We start from the raw sequence: 18,126 nt of genomic DNA, 5'->3' as shown, positions 1-18,126 counted from the left end.
AGACATTTCCCTCTAGTCGTTTTTAATATATATGTGTAGTCATTTTTAATATATATGTGCATGAGAGTCTTGAGATGGTTTTTTCTGTTTTGTACGATTTTTTTTTTACTTGTTTGATTAGTTTAAAGAATGTTTTCTAATGAAGTGTTATCACTGTAACTGGAAAATAAATCAAATATGCAATGAGATTACTTAACTGTGAAACTTGAGTGCTATCCTGCTAATGAAGTTTGCAAAAGAAAATTCATCTGAGAAATTAATTTGAGAGCAACAGGAAAGGAATAGAATCTTAGTGTGTCAGGTCTTAAAAAGCTGTTCATAAGCAAACACACACATCCTCATCTTCAGCTTAAGTAAGTCTGGCAAAATAGCCATTTTCTGTCATAGCTTGCTTCAAAATAGATTAAAGACCTGTTTTGCTGGTAGGATTGTCTCTTTTATGAAGGTCTTCCCCAGCATAATTTTGATAAGTAAAAGCTTAATATCTTCATACTCTCAAAAGACAAGCTTATATTTGTGCGTTTTTCTGAATGCATGGCCATCTGAAGACTCTAAGTTGATGCTAAAACATTGAGGAAGAGGGATTTAAATGGAGTTTTCAGTGATACATAGTTCCTCTATGAAGCATTCATGCTATTTGTCTAGTCATTGAAAAATACCCCAATGCAACTGAATTAGTTTCTCTAAAAAGTAACCATCTGTTTAAAAAATAAATGTTATATCCGGGTACTCTATTATAATGGTTTGTGACCTTTTTAGAATAGTCCTTGCTTGTTCCTGTTTTTACTAGTAATCTGAATGTTTTGCAGGAAGTAACTAGCAGAGGGTGACAATTATCTCTGCTGTCAAAAAAGCCCCACCAAAACCACATTGAAATTGGTGTGAATGTAACTTGAATCAAAAGATTGCCCAAAGTTACTGATGAAGTAATGTAATTGTATGCAGGTCTGGATTGATGCTGATGATGGCTTGCATTTTAGAGTCAATGGTACTGAAGTAGTCTATAAAGGATTAAAAGAGAGTCAAGAGTTTGTTGTATTAAGTACAGTAGAGCTCCCAACAAGAAGCACTCCCCACACAGAGGACTTCACTTTACTCTTTTGAAAGGAATTCAACCAAATCAAAGAATATGCTTATTTTGGAGGGAGCCCTTCAGGATGTGTTCTATTTATTCTACTTTCTACAGAATAACTATTTCAAAACTGTTACTGAAGTTAAATGTCTAAGTGTAAACAAACTTATAAAGAAAATAAATGACTGTGACAATGAGAAAAAGTGGAGCAAAGGTGAGAGTAGCAGCAAGCATTCTGCTGAGATTGGGTGTAGGGACTGCTGCTGGCTTCCAGGTTCATGTTTCAGTCACACATCTGAATGAAAAGATAATAGTTTTCTGATCAGCTCGAGTATTTCAAGCATATGGGCTGAAATGAAAGAAGACCTGCGGGCATCTTTCTAAGAAGCAGAAAAATAGACCATTACGCTGGTGCATGTTGGAGCAAGTAAAATAAGATTAACTTATTCAAAAAGAGGTAAATAAAAGGAAACAAATAATATAGATTCTTAAAACGAAAGGAGAAAATCGAGTTGTATACAGTAGAAAGCGGGAGCAAGACTTTGAACCGGACATTCATTGAGCGGCTAATTTTTTAAGTCAAATGGACTTTGGTCCATTGTGGTGTGATATGTAGGGATCAAGGAAACCAACAATAAAGGAAGCATAATCAAGACAATTAAGAGTTTTGCAGATAGAAAAATAACCTTGCTGATATGCAAGGCATAAAAGTAGAATAAATCTATGTGAAGGAAGAGAACATGAAAAATGATACTGTCATGGTAATGACAGCACTACAGATAAAAGAAAGTAAGGTGGTTTGGGAAGGAGGCAAGGCGTTCAGTTTTAGGTATGTTTAAACTAGCGATGAGTTATGCAAGAAGATCTGAAACGCAATGAAAGTAGTATTTCAGAGTAGCTGCATCCTTGAAAATAAGCCTCACATCTTGTATTGTCATGCAGAACTCAAGATTATTATATTAGGCAAGTATGTGTAACTACTGAGGTATATGTTGTGCATGAAAGGCTGTCTATGGAATTAGAAATATGATTGTGTTTTTTTGTTAGAGTGATATGTTAAGCTAGTTCAGGATGAGAAATCTATGTTTCGATGAAGGTTACCAGTGTAATTCCCATGATCTACTACCTGGTTTCCCCCTTTTTGGACACACTGTCTAAGGGGCATATGTGTAAGGAGTAACAGTAACCCTTTAGGTACTTACCATATTAGTGAAATGGAGAGCAGACTAGACTGTGTGTTATTGGGGTATGATGTATATACACATAGATTTGGTGCTTGATGTGGCTGCACGTTGAGCATGTGACAGGCATATTGTATAACAGTGGGGCTACAGCACACGTGTTTCCTGTCTGGTTTTGTCTTGTGCATGTGGCCTGCCCCAGGAGAAGGACTGAGCTCCTCTTGTCAAATCTGTGCAGAAGAAAACTTTATGCTAGTGTTTTTTTTAAATTTCTTTTTCAGCATGACTTTCCAGATGTAGACTGAGTGTTTGCTGGTTCAGTTTTCAAGTAGCAGGGCTATCTAGCATGCAGAGCTATTTTATTAAAGTGATAATAATGTCACAGGTAGAGTAACCCAAGGCAAGGCTGCACAAATTCAGGTCTGTCATCATATGTTCATTTTGGTGATCCCTTCGCCTGAAAGCAGAAGTGTAGGAAAATAGTGTGCATTAGTAAGTTTATTCTTTTATAATGACTGACAAGTATAGCTGAGACATTTTATTAATAACTGAAAAAACCACCTGTGCTGGACAAAATGCATATACATTCAAATTTGTATTTGTTTGAATGTACTTTGAGAAACTGATGCCATAGTAGGAGCACAGTAATTACCGCCATGACCTGGAAGAGCATTTTTAAAGCAGCTATCTAAATTAGTGCGCACAACAGTCATCAATAGTTGCAAGTGGAATAATTGTCTTTTATTAGTGAGGTCACAATTCAGTAAACAAAGCAGTAAAATTCATAAAAAACTACAGAAGATTTCCTAAATCCTTATGTAGATGTTTTGGAGTTGTGTTGCAGTACAAAGTACTGGTAGGAAATACTGAATACTTGGTATGCATAAAAATGTTCAGGTGAGTGTATACTTGGATTTGTTTTCTCTTACGAGAACAAACACATTAACAGATTAATGTAAAAAATAGTTGATAGATGCAGAATCACTGAATCTTTGTAGGATGTACACCTATCCAATGGTAACAGTTTGATTCAATTCACATATCTGCTGCAGGTAAGAGAAACTTCACACCAAAATGCAGTTGAACTGAAAGTTTTGGAAAAATACATAGTACTCATTACAAACTTTGCTTACAAACTACAGTCATTGAGAACTGTTGAAGAAAGAAGGGTAAATGACATGACATACAGCTGTGGGTTGTTTTTTAAAGATTTTTGGGTACATCTGAATTCCAGCCTGTTAAATGGAATTAAAGAGAAGCCATAGGACTAGTCTTCAGAAAAACTTAGTCTTATTAAAACAGGAGGAATATGGATCAAAGGGTTTATTGGAAGCTATGCTTGCTGTGTTTCTTGGGTACAGGATTACTTGCTGTAGTAAAGCTTTTTTTTTTTACTGTACTCACCCCAGTGCTGTGCAAGTACTTTATATTAATTAAAGTAAATACTCAAGATTATTGCATTTGAATCCTTCTCTACTCCACACTCATATTTATCTATTTAATATATCATAGAACAGTAGGGTTAAATAAATGCTTTTTGTACTTCAGCAATAGTGCTAATATGTTCTAATATTATTCATCATGCTTGCGGGTCAGTTGGGATGAAAGTGGCTGCCCACACATGAGTCTTACTCTTGTGGTTGACATTCTCATCATACTGTAGGAATGCAGTTGTCATTTGTTTCTTATATTGGTATCTATCACCATAGCATGTGGGTGTCTGAAATCATGATCTCAGAGTGATGCAGGTCTTCAGGTAATACGCCAGTCTCATGGTGGTCTTGGAAAAATACGGCAAGCTTTGAGCCATGTTATGTATCGTTAACTTATGATTTATAGGCTTAGTTATGGAGATTCAATGCAAGGAGTAGAATAACTGTGGTAACAGGCTGACACGAACCTGTACTGCTGAGTAAAAGAGATTTCCACATTTGGAAACCACTACATTTTTTTTAATGTAGGTGACCTCATGTCTAAGTTAGGCTTTGTGATTGCAGAATGCTTCCTCTCCAAACACAACAGTCATTGTTAAGAGCTGTTTCCATGCTGAATTACAGAGATTGTTTCTGTAATTGTGTCAGGTGCACTGCAACTGTATTTGGTAGATTCCAGTCTGCTATTAAAAAGAAAAAATACAACACAGGAGTTTTTCAACAATACTTGCTTATTTATTGTGTTTTAATTCTCAATGTGTTTGCCCTTCAGTGTATTCTGATATGCTTTTACGGAGTGTGGGGTTTGTAGGGAGGAAGGCAGAGGGCAGGATGCCTTCAGAAGCAATTAATCTACTTATAATAGAGTTGCTTAAATAGTTCAGATGAATCAACCTCTAGCGTGCCTGTTTCCCTCTGTGGGCTGTGGAATGAGTCTGGGTGACTGAGATCAGACAACTAACTTTTAAATTAGAAAAAGCTAGATGAGATGAACCTGTCCTTAGTTATTGAAACAGTGGTTGTTGCCTGGGTAGTCCCAGAAAACTTAAATCTGTTTTCAATTTTGCTTATTCTTATTCCCTTATTTTTCTTTTTCTGTCATAGGTGCTGATGTCTTTACATGAAATGTTCCCAGCAGTGCACGCAGCAGAAATGGCTGTCCAGAGAAACCCACGTTCCTGGGACGCCTGGCAGACTTTGGGACGTGCCCAGCTTGGATTAGGAGAGATAGCACTGGTAGGAAAATGGACGACATTAATATGCTAAACTTGTAAACCACATCCTCTGAATTGTGTGTGAGAGAATGAAAGTACACAAATACCAAGATAGCTGAATATCCTTATGTAACCTGAAAGTAGGCAAGAAAAAGGTGGTTGTTATTTATCTCCAGTATTCCCTCTACTTTGTTGTTTTTAACAAATGCTTCCTGTGCGGTTTTGTTGCTGAGTTTGTGGAAGACCTGCCTAGCTCAAAGCGTTTTGTTATATACTATATTGACGTGTGGCTTTATGCAGTCTAATTATGTTGACATAACTGCACATACTACATTCTGGGTACTGTATTGCAACAGCGTAGCTCACCATAGTTTAAAGATGAAGGTACTGTGAATTTCCAGTTGATATTGAGGTTGAGTTTTATACATGCCTGCTAATAAACTTCTAGTATCTTGTTTTCCCTGTCTCCTTCTCTCCTGCATCAGGTGCAGCAAATCATGTGTGCTCATTCATGCTTTCCTCTGGCCCCTTGACCCCAAATGGTGGCTGAAGCTTTTTTTTTTTCTTAATAAGACAGCAAAAAGGCAGGGATGCTCTGCAGTAGCTGGAGTGTATCTTTAACTGCAGCTGTGTGCCATGGTGCTGTCTTCACTACGTGATATGATGCAAAGGAAGACTCTTCCCCCATGTTAGAGCACCCTCTGCCTATAGGCTATATACATGTAAATAATGTAACATATATAGTGTAATAGTTTTCTGCTAGTTAGTGTGGAAACAGAGTGAGTGAACTTTTTAATTCAGACATGTTCACAAAAGTCTGTTAGAAAATAATTCATAATGAGCCCTCAAATAAAAAAAGATACTGTTTTTTTTTTTTTATTTCTTATAGAAGTAGCTGTGTGCTGGTTTGATACAAATAATTTTGTCCTTAATTTAGAGTGTGTTTGCAAAGTTCTACAGTGTTGGGACAGAAAATTTTCCAGAATAAAGAAATAATTATGATATTTTTGAGGGAGGCTAACAGATCATGCAAAACCAGTTTCTTTTTAAAATGTAGTAAGGAGCAGTATTTAAAAAAAAAAAAAAAAGCCAAACAAAAACACCCACCCACCCACCCCCCCCAAAAAAAGAAACCCCCACCCAAAAAACCCAAATGATGAGAATAACATAAGACAAAAGCTGTGTGTTGCAGATGTGTAGTGTGCTACCTTATGTTGTTGCAGTATCGTAAAATGAAACATTTAATATAAATCCATGCATATCTGCATCCCATCACATAATTGGTGATATTTCATGGCTTTTGTGGTATAGAGGGTAAGAACAGATGGTCTGTCCTGTCTGGATCTACAGTCTATAAATCTTTTCTTCTAAGTGCCTGAAATTGTCACTGTAAATTATGTCTGAGATTTTTTTAAATGCATTATTCTCAGGAAATTCAAAGTTCTATTTCCTGCAAGAATCCTAGGTAAACTGATGCTGCTTATTCTATAAAAAATGCTACAGTTACTGTAATGTGAATTATAGGTATTGATATACCAATACTAGTTACACCACCAGGTCCGCTTACCAGATCCTATAAGCTTCATCTACATTGGCAAGTCGCGTCACACCAATAGGAGCGGATATCTTGAGTTAATAGTGCTGGGGACCCAATATCCACATTATATTAATTTTGTTTTACTTCAGAGTAGCTCTGTTGTTTGGAGGACTTCAGGTGCTCCCTTGGAGTCCATTGTCGAGCTTAATCAGAAAGGAACCTAGTTTACGTAGTCCGAGACTATTGCATGATGCAAACCAAAGCATTTTAAGTGGGAGCAATCAGAGATTTGCATCAAAGCACATTATTAATCTGAAACAAAACACTTCTATAAGTACTCCTGCAATTGTTACATTGACCTTACTGTCTGTGAAGAGAGAGGGAGGAGGAGTTACTGCCAGGTAGTTTGCCCTCTGAATATTTTTGTCTGTCTCTGAGTAGGGAGCCCAGAGGTGGTGGGTAAGCTCCTGTTGGTGTTTCTTTAGTACTAGGTGTCTCTACTTTTTTGCCTTTCTGTCTTTAAGGCATATTGAACCACCTTCTGACAAATATGTTCTCAGGTACAAAGACGAACTTGGGGAGTTATTTTAAAAGGCAGGTAATGTTCACTAGTTATTTTTGAACCAAGCAATTTTTAGGGAATCTTAAAAGGTTAAGACTGGAGGGGTCCTAAAAGGTTAAATGATTTCATAATTATTGAACCTGTGGAGGCTTCTTGACCAGGTGATCTAAGTCATAATTATCCTTTTCCCATTAGCCTTTCATTACCATGATCTTCTAATTTTTTACTGCATTAACTTTTTCTTTGTTAAAAAAAAAAAAAAGCATAAATGTCAGGGCTTTTTAGTACTGTTTGAGATTTCGGAATTAAAACCCTTCTCAAGAGCAGCTTCTTCTGTTTCTTTGTTTCATTTTGCCCCCACTGATGCTTCACTACCCACATCCTGCCAAATGGTCTCTTGTAAATATTTCTATTACTTCACAATGAATGATGCACTTTTTCTTAGGAAAAAACAATTGACTATATTTTAATTTCAAGTTTCCCAGGTCTAAAATACAGCTTCCAAACAAATCTAATTTATATTATGAGCTGCATAATATATTAATTTATTGCAAACAAAGAAAGATTTGTTTTGGTTTGCTTTTGTCAAACTTGTGAGAGAAAGAGTGAGATAAATTAGCCCTCTCTTATTTAGCTTTTACAAAAGCTGTTTGCTCTTTTTTCTGAATTACCTAATAGGGTAATTAAACAGTAATATTTAAATGTGAACAGGCAGAACTTTATTTCTGTAAAGGCAGAAATTCCTTGAATTCTACAATCAATTTGCAAGAGCACACCCACGTAAACTTTGCAATGTGAATGTGCAAACTGTGGAAATGTAGTCAGGCTTGCAATATTTCTCTTATTTAATTGTAAATCATTGTTTTTACAAATGATATATCCTGTATTGGTGATGACAACTTAAGCAGTAACAATTTCACACTGATATCTTCATTAGAACAGTTCTTCTCATGAGACAGAGCAAGCCCCACACTTTCATTATACAAGCAAACAAAAAACCAAAACAAAAGCAGCATTAAAGAAAAAAAAAGACAAGCTGAAAGTGACTGACTCTCCCACCTTGGACAAGTTCATAAGCTGTCTGGACATGGTCATGTTCCAGTACTGAAGATTACAAACTTAACGGGGCAGATGTGTAAATATGAACCAATTGTGCATGCTTTTTGTTTGATGTTTTGAAGGATGTGGTTTATGGTATTGTTTCTAAGTCATTTAGCAGTCTTAAGTGTGATACTACATTTTGTAAAAGGAGTCAAGGCTTGACAATATGAATCCTTAGATCAGCCATTTTATTTTTCTTGAAAGAAGTAGTTTTAGGTCTTTTGCATAATGAAGGGAGTTATGTGCTAGCAAAGAGAGGAATTACTGCATTTTATTGGAATCCAGCTAATTAATGTAACTAATTCTGAATTTGAGAGAACTTTTCAAAATGTTACTAATGCAAGTGTGTGAAAACATAAAGATTTTGGTAATCAAAAGGAAACTGATAGTTGGCTTCCTATTGAAAAGCAATCAAGTTTATGCTTCAGATTGTATTCCTATCAATTTGAGGGGATAAATGACTCATTTTATTTTTGTAGATTTATAGGAGATTAAAATATTTGGTATGTGGTAATCTTCCTCCTAAGCACAACAAAATGTGTGGATTATTTTATAGTGATGGAATATTTAACTTTTTCATTATATTAATATAGTTGATACATGTTCTTACGTGCATAAATGCACATAAGGCATTAGGCACAACAAGAGGCAGTGCAATTTTTAAAATTGTTATTTGTTTTATAATTTTGGCCTAGAATTTCTTGTTATTCCATTTACAGTTTTTGTGTCACACTTTAAATGGTACTGCTTTCCTTACCAGGATTTGATAAAAGACATTTCTTTTGAAAATAAAACGTGACAGGGCATATTTCTGTCCTGCCAACTCCATCTTGAACTACACTCTAGCCACAATCACATTCCAGCACATAGTATTTGAGAATTATTAAGTTAGAGAGAAAATAAATGCTTTGTCAGTTAAAGTGGGGTTCTGTTAAATTATTTTTAACAGCTTCAAACAGTCCTGCCCAGTTATAGGTAATACCAGGTAATAACCAGTAATACTAGCTTCCCCAGAGGTCCTGTGTTAGTCCTGCAGTCTCCAGCTACTATAGTGTAATCCTTTTTTAACCACTGTCGGAAATCAGCTGTATACTTTGATAACTCACCTAGTGATTTTTTTAAATGCATGAAAATATCTTCTATTCAGAGGTGACTTATTTTGAGTCAAGAAAGCAGAAAGGCAAGCAAGTGTCCAAAAGTTTAAATGCCCTTGCTGCTACATTTCTAGCAAGGGTACTCAGTTCTTGCAAGTGTTCCCCACAGACTTAGCTGGTGCCTCCTGTTAGTTACTCCTGTCAGATGCTCAGAACTTGTCAGACTTGAACCATGATGATGAAGTCCATCTTCGCAGCATTTAGACCTTGTAATTAAAAGTGTTAGCTAAAACAGATGTGGAATGTAGGACAAACTGGGATTGGGGAAAAGGTTTTTTTCCAATTATTTTAAAATTCCTTGTAATAATTTTAGCAGTATAATTTGGTAATAGGTAAATGTTTTCTGTCGTCCTGGATTTTCCTGTTTTACAGATTAAGAACACTCATATCACTTCAGGCTTTGTTTTGTTGGGCTAAATATGTCAATTTCTAGGATGGGACAGATTTTTCTTTTTGTTCCCTTGGTCATCCTGGATTATGTCCGTGCATGTAGTTGAGCATAGTGTACAGATCTCTATGGTAGAGCCAGCCTGAAGCAGTGACTTCTGCAAAGCATGCTGCAGTGTCTTGCAGGGATGCTCACTGAGGTGTAAAGGCAGACAGTAAGCATTGTGAGGAAAGAGGGCTGGGAAGAAGTGAGTTGGTGCAAAACGAGATCTGGGAAATGGAAATACAACACCAAAGCAAAAGAAACTACAAGAGGAGGACAGAAACGTCCTCAAAAGAAAAGGAAGAAGGAGGCTGTGGAAGTGAGGAAGAGGCACCTTGAAGAGAACCTTGGGACACAGTCGCTGACAGAAATTTTCTGAAACTCTGGTCTGTACAGAGATGTGTGCCTAGGGCCAGAGAATGAGGAGATCATTTTCTGTCAGTAGCTGCAAGCTGTTACGTTCCTATGCTCTTCTCATGCCTCCAGGCTCAGGCATATGTCCTCTGGCCTCTGGTGCCAGCCATCAGGCACTGCGCCCCAGGCAAGGCATGTGCCAAGTCACCCCTGGGGGCGATGAGTCTTCATCTGCACTGCATAAATTCTCTGCAGAAGCTAGCATCATCTCACAGACATCTACCAAATGGGAACAAAGACTTTTATGGGTTTATAACCTGACCGAATTCCAATAGGTGTAAGGCAAAAATAGTCTTTCACATCTGGAAAATTGCCTACTATATTTCAAGCTTTTTCTCCAAAACATGAGAGCACCAGAACCATTGAATAAAATGGTTTTGTAAATGTAAGAACCACAAAATATTAAGAGTTCACCTCATTTTTGAAGACAGAATAATTATTTTTGCTGAAATTTCCAGAGAGAAATTTTTTATTGAGAAGAAGAAATAATCTGAAAAGTTGCATAGAAAAGTTCAGCCTGACAGTTTAAACAGATAAGACATTTACCATTCAGATGATATCATATAAAATATTAAACTAGAGTGAAAATATATGAAATAATTGGATTTTTTTATTTTGTTTAAAGAAGAGAAATGTTGTAATGAGGACTCTTTAAGTATACTAAAATCTCATGAGTGTCTCTATGTAAAGGTTTCTGTAAAATCAGTTAGTTATGTTCATGGCGAGTAGTACAAGAAATAAGACTTAAATTCCAATAAAATGTTATCATAGACTCATAGAATGGTTTGGGTGGGAAGGGACCTTTAAAGGTCATCTAGCCCAACCCCCCTGCAATGAGCAGGGACATCTTCAACCAGATCAGGTTGCTCAGAGCCCCATCCAACCTGACCTTGAATGTTTCCAGGGACGGGGCATCTGCCACCTCTCTGGGCAACCTGTTCCAGTGTTTCACCACCCTCAGTGTAAAAAATTTCTTCCTTATATCTAGTCTGAACCTACCCTCTTTTAGTTTAAAACCATTACCCCTTGTGCTATCATTGCAGGCTCTGATAAAATGTCTGTACCCATCTTTCTTATAAGCCCCTTTAAGTACTGAAAGGCCGCAATAAGGTCTCCCTGCAGCCTTCTCTTCTCTAGGCTGAACAACCCCAACTCTCTCAGACTGTCCTTGTGGGAGAGGTGCTCCAGCCCTTGGATCATTTTTGTGGCCCTCCTCTGGACGCGCTCTAACAGGTCCATGTCATTCCGGTGCTGAGGGCCCCAGAGCTGGACGCAGTGCTCCAGGTGGGGTCTCACCAGAGCAGAGCAGAGGGGCAGAATCACCTCCCTCGACCTGCTGGCCACGCGTCTTTTGATGCAGCCCAGCATACAGTTGGCCTTCTGGGCTGCAGATGTGCATTGCAGGCTCATGTCCAGCTTTTCATCCACCAGTACCCCCAAGTACTATGTTGGATGCTGTAAAAACATCCATATTTAAGGATCGTTAAAAACAGAAAAAGATTACTTACAGATATATACGTCTCCCACAGCATTCTCCTTAGGAAGCTGGCGGCTCATGGCTTGGACGGGCATACACTTTGCTGGGTAAAAGAACTGGCTGGGTGGCCGAGCCCAGAGAGTAGTGGTGAATGGAGTTAAGTTCAGTTGATGACCGGTCACAAGCGGTGTTCCCCAGGGCTCAGTTTTGGGGCCAGTCTCATTTAATATCTTTATCAACGATCAGGATGAGGGGATTGAGTGCGCCCTCAGTAAGTTTGCAGATGACACCAAATTGGGTGGGAGTGTCGATCTGCTGGAGGGTAGGATGGTCCTGCAGAGGGACCTGGACAGGCTGGATCGATGGGCTGAGGACAGCTGTATGAGGTTCAACAAGGCCAAGTGCCGGGTCCTGCACTTTGGTCACAACAACCCCGTGCAACACTAACAGGCTTGGGGAAGAGTGGCTGGGAAGCTGCCTGGCCGAAAAGGACCTAGGGGGATGTTGTTTGACAGCCAGCTGAACGTGAGCCAGCAGTGTGCCCAGGTGGCCAAGGCGGCCAAGAGCATCCTGGCTTGTATGAGGAACAGTGTGGCCAGCAGGAGCAGGGAGGTGATTGTCCCCCTGTACTTGGCACTGGTGAGGCCGCACCTGGAATACTGTGTCCAGTTTTGGGCCCCTCAGTACAAGAAAGACATTGAGGTGCTGGAGTGTGTCCGGAGAAGGGCAACGGAAGGTGGTGAAGGGTGTGGAGCACAAGTCTTAGGAGGAGCGGCTGGGGGAACTGGGGTTGTTTAGTCTGGAGAGGCGGAGGCTGAGGGGAGACCTTATCAGGTATTAGGAAAAATTTCTTCACGGAAAGGGTAGTCAAGCATTGGAACAGGCTGCCCAGAGAGGCGGTGGAGTCACCATCCCTGGAAGTGTTCAAAAAACGGGTAGACGTTGCACTCTGGGACATGGTTTAGTGGGCATGGTGGTGTTGGGTTGATGATTGGACTGGTGATCTTAGAGGTCCTTTCCAATCTTAGTGATTCCTAGCTTTTACTTTCATTAAAAAATAACGCAGCCACCAAGCCAGGGAACATGAAATTACTGCTCTACCCTTAACTGGTTTAGTGGTGTACTTGGTAGCATTAGGTTAATGGTTGGACTGGATGATCTTAAAGGTCTTTTCCAACCTAAACGATTCTATGATTCTATATCTTCATGGATATCCGTTGAAATAGGTCAGGTGGTGTCTGTCAGTTGTAACATAGAGGCCTAATACAAGCCTTGGGAGCAGATGTGAACTGCATAACCTCTTTAAAATGCTCCCTTACTGTTTTTAGGAGGTTACTGTATAGTGGCAATTACTAGGTCCATGTGTTAATAAAAACATGTTACAAAAAGTGTAGTGTGATCAAAACTGCTTCTCACATTTAAACCACAAACCAGCAGCAGAGGTTCTGCTCATGGGAGAAATCAAAGATTGATTGCTACAGAACACCCTATAGTGAGATAAAATGTAAAATATTTTAAAAATACAAATTCTTCAAATACTGTAATCCAGCAAGCGCGAACATCTTGCAGTAGATTTTATAGTACTCTTCCCTACAGCAGCAAAAGCAGATATGTGAATGTGTACTGATTTAAAATCCAATTGTCTTTACATGGCAGGGTCTCTTAAGACCACAGCTGCCCTGAGGCCAGAAATACCAAGTTTATCTAGTGCCACCACACTTTCCTGTAATGCCAGACAGGCAGTTGGAGAGGCAGATTTACATCTCCATCACTGGGAGAATGAAAAGTAGTACTGTTAATTTTCTTTTCCTCTGTCTTAATAGAAATGAATGGTTGTGTAAGCAGTGTCAATGTAAAATTTTATGTGGATGTCAATTCTGTATTTTTCAGTATTATATTGCTGCTCTAAAATGAATTCCTCTTATCTTTTGCAGCACTTAAAATTTACTTTATTATTTTATTATTTATAAAAATGTCACAGACAAAATCTTTTTTATTATAGATTTACAAAGATGATTCTTTCATGTTATATTGTATGAATCACCAAGGCATCTTCTAAGCTTATTAAATGTTACCTCATATTTGATTACTGTGTTTAATGTTGTTTAATGTGCATGAACATAACTATATAGACAGGTTTTAATTAGGGGCCTCTTTCATGGAAAGCTTAAAAGCAGATGGTGTTTGTTTATATTTTGTTTTCAACAGAAATACAAAAAAAAGCATTTAGTGTTTACTTGTAGCTCATCTACCCCTGGAAATTAAAAGCTAGCAAAGTTGAATAAAATGACACTGTTTTGAAAGACTTAAGCTGCACTATTCCTTCTGTTTAAAGTTCAGCATGCTCCTACACTTCAGAGCTGGCTGTGGACCAGTAATAAAGTATTATTTTTCTTCCTGGAACTGAAAGGCTGCCTATTACAACAGCAGTAATAGTGATAGCATAATCAGCATTTCTTAAATCTCATTTCTATCTCTTGTCTGCCGAGTTCACGTCATATGGAGATTGTATATTAATCCATGCCAGCAGAACGATGAATTGGCAGTTTCTGTCAATGCGGACGAAAAGCTGTGATTTTTCAAATTAATTTGCATGCTTTAAGTATTTGTAAATTACAACAGAGTGTCGAATTTGATGGCTATTCATACATCTTTAAAGTCTTTATATGCAAGTGACTAGAAGTCTTCCCAAATACAATCCAAATCCGTCTCATCACTGTTTTCGCACCATACAGGAAGGCTTCTGTACATTGTCACATAAGAGTTCGGTCAACCAGGTGGCCATTTCTGTAACTGACCGTAAATGTGAAATACATACATGCCTGTGTGTACATGTATACATGTATGTCTGAGTAGATAAGGTCAGTCTCGACCTTTTGAGTGAATATAGGTGTAAGTCCCACACAGCTGTAATACTTGGTCTAGCCTTTTTCCAGTATTGTAGCGATCTCTTCTTATTGCCAAGTATCACATCTACTGGATTAGATGGTCACATGTTTTTTTATATTTAGCAACTTCTGTGTTGAGTATTTGTACTTGCGGAACTTCTCCCCGGTGAGCTGAAAGACAGGAGAAACAGTATCAACTATACTTAATTGTATTAATATTACATGGTTTATAAGATTATAGGAGTTCTTTCTTAGAGCAGCTCTCCAAGTTGGGAGTTTATTTGTCTAGTTTTGCCTGTTTAGGTAAGTGTGTTTGCAACCACAAACCTGTTACAGAAACTGCTTATCACAGCGCGAGGATTACTGTAGTATTAGGTCTGTATGTGAAATGACTACATGCTAATTTAAAAGAAGCAGTATTAGTGGTATCTCAAATCCCAGTCTTCCCTTGTCTGTATTTCTTTAAACCACATCTGTCTGCTTTTGCTTTCCTGTACGTCTGATGACAGGAGAAGAGTGGGATAGAAAACCACCAAAACAAAAATTACTTTTGGTTTTACCTTTTTAATTACAGTATTATTTTTGACATGTGAAGTTTTATTTCTGCCCTTGTAGCGAGGTACTTGATTTGTTGACGCTTTCTTGGTACTTACAGCCACTTATATGCACAGTTGTTTGGGGGTAATGCTGCTATTGAACTTAGAGCTGAGGGAGGATTGTTCCACTAAAGACAGACTGGAGTAAAATTACTTTTGTCTTTGCTTGAATGATGTACATAATTTTTTTTTTTGTTAATATCTATGATGAAATATGTAGGCTTTAAAGTTTCCAATCCTTGTTTCTTCCCCATTCTTTTATAGGCAATCCGAAGTTTCCAGGTATCCTTACACATGTTTCCAATGAACCCTGAAGTATGGAAAGAGGATCTTTCCTGGGCAAGAAAACTACTTGAACAGCAGAAGGGAACAAAGACTGAGGCAGTGCAAGCACTGGCAAAAGAAAAAGAGCTTGCACAAGAATCAATCCCAGACTATGACTTTGAAAGTGATGAAATTGTGGCAGTCTGTGCTGCCATCGCAGAGAAGGAGAAGGCTCTTTCGGCAGCTAAAACGGTAGTGATTGTGTCTGCTTCAGGCACAGTAGAGACTGTTACCGAGAAGGAGAATTGTCCTACAACTCCTGATGAAACCCTTTTCATCAGAGCCCGATAGGACAGCCTTATGGGTTGCCAGTACTGTTTTAAGAACTAGTGCTATTTATTTTATCGGGCTTGCTTTGTTTTTGGTTTTTAAGCAGTGGGAGAGCCTACAAAAGTTAAAGAACTGAAGTTATTTTTCTTTTGTAAATTGAAAAAGCAATGATCCGAGTTGTTGTTCCATCCATGTTTTTGGAGAAGAAAGCCAGGAATTGATTCTAAGGATCTTATGAACAAATGTAATGTTAAAATGCTTAACTACATTAACTGCTTTCATCTTTCTGTATTTCATAATTTTACAAGTTAATGTCTACATTTTCCCAGCAATTAATAAGCTTTATTTAAATTGTAAAAGAAAAAGGGATTTTTTAAAAATCTATTTCAGTCCTTATTCATTAATAATACTTATCTTCCAGTTAAAGTGTGAACTGTTCTCTGTTATCAGAAGTTTTTATTTTCATTAAGATTGCTTTTTCTATGAGGATGTTTCCTGTGAAGCAAAGATGTATTATTTTGCTTGTGTGTGTGTGATAGATCTGGCATCTGATTTGTAGTCAAATAAAATCAGTAGAAACCTTTATGTTGCTTTCATAGGTGAATGGGTTAAATGCTTTCTGATTAGATGAAAGGAAATGCTATACCAAACAAGCCCCTGAATGTTTAGTTATTACTGAACATTTCACCAGAAGAAAGAACATTCAGCTGAGACTGAAACTGGCCTTTCCTTATCTTGAGTGCTGTGCTACAAACATCACCAGAAGTAAAATGGTGGGAGTTGGAAATAAGTGTGTCTGAAGTGTATTATGTTTAGCCTTTTCTTTCCTAGTGAGGCTAAAATGATAAAGGGAGTCATTTTTTTTTTTCCTAATTCTTACGACCTGCCATTTAAAGTATGTTCTTAGTGAAACAGTTTTTCAGGACAAGCATTGCATGAGTCTCCCTTTTTATCACTTTTGGATTTTGGATGCTATGGTGGGTATTCACATTGTGTTAACTTAGAGGCATAATGCAGGAGATTTGTTTAATGTTCATCTTTCTTTAGGGGAAGGTGGCTGTTGATTCCTCACACAGGCAGTTCAGAGAAACAAAGTCAGGCTGTTTCTTTGATGTGCTCTGCTGGCTTTTCATTGTCTTGGAGAAATGGTAGAGATGGTCACCTCCTAACTGGACTGGAAAAAATGGTTAACTGAGGAATTCCTGGAGAATTCAGGATTGGGAACACATCATTTCTACTTGATTTTGGTAACATTTTGCATGATAATAAACATTTGAGTAATCATTTTGTAGACAAGTGAAACCTTTTGAAATCAGTCATCTTTGCATTTTTCATATCTGATTTCTGTTTTCAAAATAACACATTTGTAAAGGAAATAGTGTTGCTCGAGAAGCATAGTGGTTTTTGCAATAGAAAGTGTATTGTACAAAAATTATTTATCTCAGATCATACTTTCAGTTGAATATCTTTATTTAAGAGGACACTTGGAATCTTTGCAGAATTAATTATCCCTTTCAAAAACTTGATTGCCATGTTGTACTTACTAAGTTTTCATGAATTTTTTGTAAGTCTTCCTGAATATATTTTTGTATATATATGAATTTTTAGATCTGTGCTTGCACACGCACACACAAAAAATTTACACTTACCATCTCCTGAGTATTCAAAATAATTATAATTACAGTGACTAAAATATATTAAGACATGTAAAACATCACCATGCTACTTTTTAATTTGTTCATTCAGTTCAGAAATAGATCTTAAATGCTTACTGAACAGGCATTTGATTAAGATACAGTTTGATAGACAGTTTAAATTATCTCTGTTGAAGAATTTCTCAATCTTATTTTTCCTTGCAACTTAAATAATACAATCTGTTCAGCCATAGGAAGAGTTAGTATGACAAAGATTTGGACAGATTTCTTCAAAGAGGAGACATTCTCTGGCTAGAAAAGGAAATGTGCGGGAAGCTGTAAAGTATGTTTTCATTTTGAAGGAGCTCAGCTATAATCCAACACATCTTTTCTTTCTTTGCGCTTCATACTTGCGTCAGTGTTATGTATTTACTCTTACAGGAATGACTGCCTTCCTCCTTTCAGAGGTCCATGTTATCACAGAATCTGTTTCCACTGGAATGATTCACAAAATCCCTATTGACTTTAGCACTGCTGGGCCAAACTAGTGTGTGGGGGGTACATCTACACCATCAGGCAGAACGGCCATGCTGGGTTTGAGGGGTTGTATCCACCCCCTGTAGTAAATGTGTTTTCCTTCTGATTAGATTAGGTCTAGGTATTGTCAGGACCGTAGTGTCTTGTAAAGCACTGTAGAGCAGATAAGTTCTGACACTGTTGTTCTCAAACTAGGAAGAAGTTAAAAAATTGATGATTTCAACATTGTTTTTTGTACAACATGCCATGTTTTGCATGTATGGGATTTTTTGGATCTGTTTGAATAAACTACTGACTTCTCA

The 18,126-nt window shown here is 37.7% G+C and overlaps 1 protein-coding gene across 2 annotated transcripts in view; it reads left to right on the top strand.

Moving 5' to 3' along the window:
- Positions 1-18,126, top strand: part of TTC33 (tetratricopeptide repeat domain 33) — a 58,596-nt gene extending 40,470 nt beyond the window's left edge. For both annotated transcript variants that reach the window (XM_075726812.1, XM_075726813.1), the window contains exons 4-5: positions 4,791-4,922; positions 15,324-18,126. In XM_075726812.1, the coding sequence (XP_075582927.1) occupies positions 4,791-4,922; positions 15,324-15,674 (483 nt within the window). In that variant the 3' untranslated portion in view covers positions 15,675-18,126. The remainder of the gene's footprint in view (positions 1-4,790; positions 4,923-15,323) is intronic.

This window comes from Pelecanus crispus, chromosome Z (genome assembly GCF_030463565.1).
Source record: "Pelecanus crispus isolate bPelCri1 chromosome Z, bPelCri1.pri, whole genome shotgun sequence".
Taxonomy (NCBI): Eukaryota; Metazoa; Chordata; class Aves; order Pelecaniformes; family Pelecanidae; genus Pelecanus; species Pelecanus crispus.
This window is presented reverse-complemented; position numbering and strand designations above follow the sequence as displayed.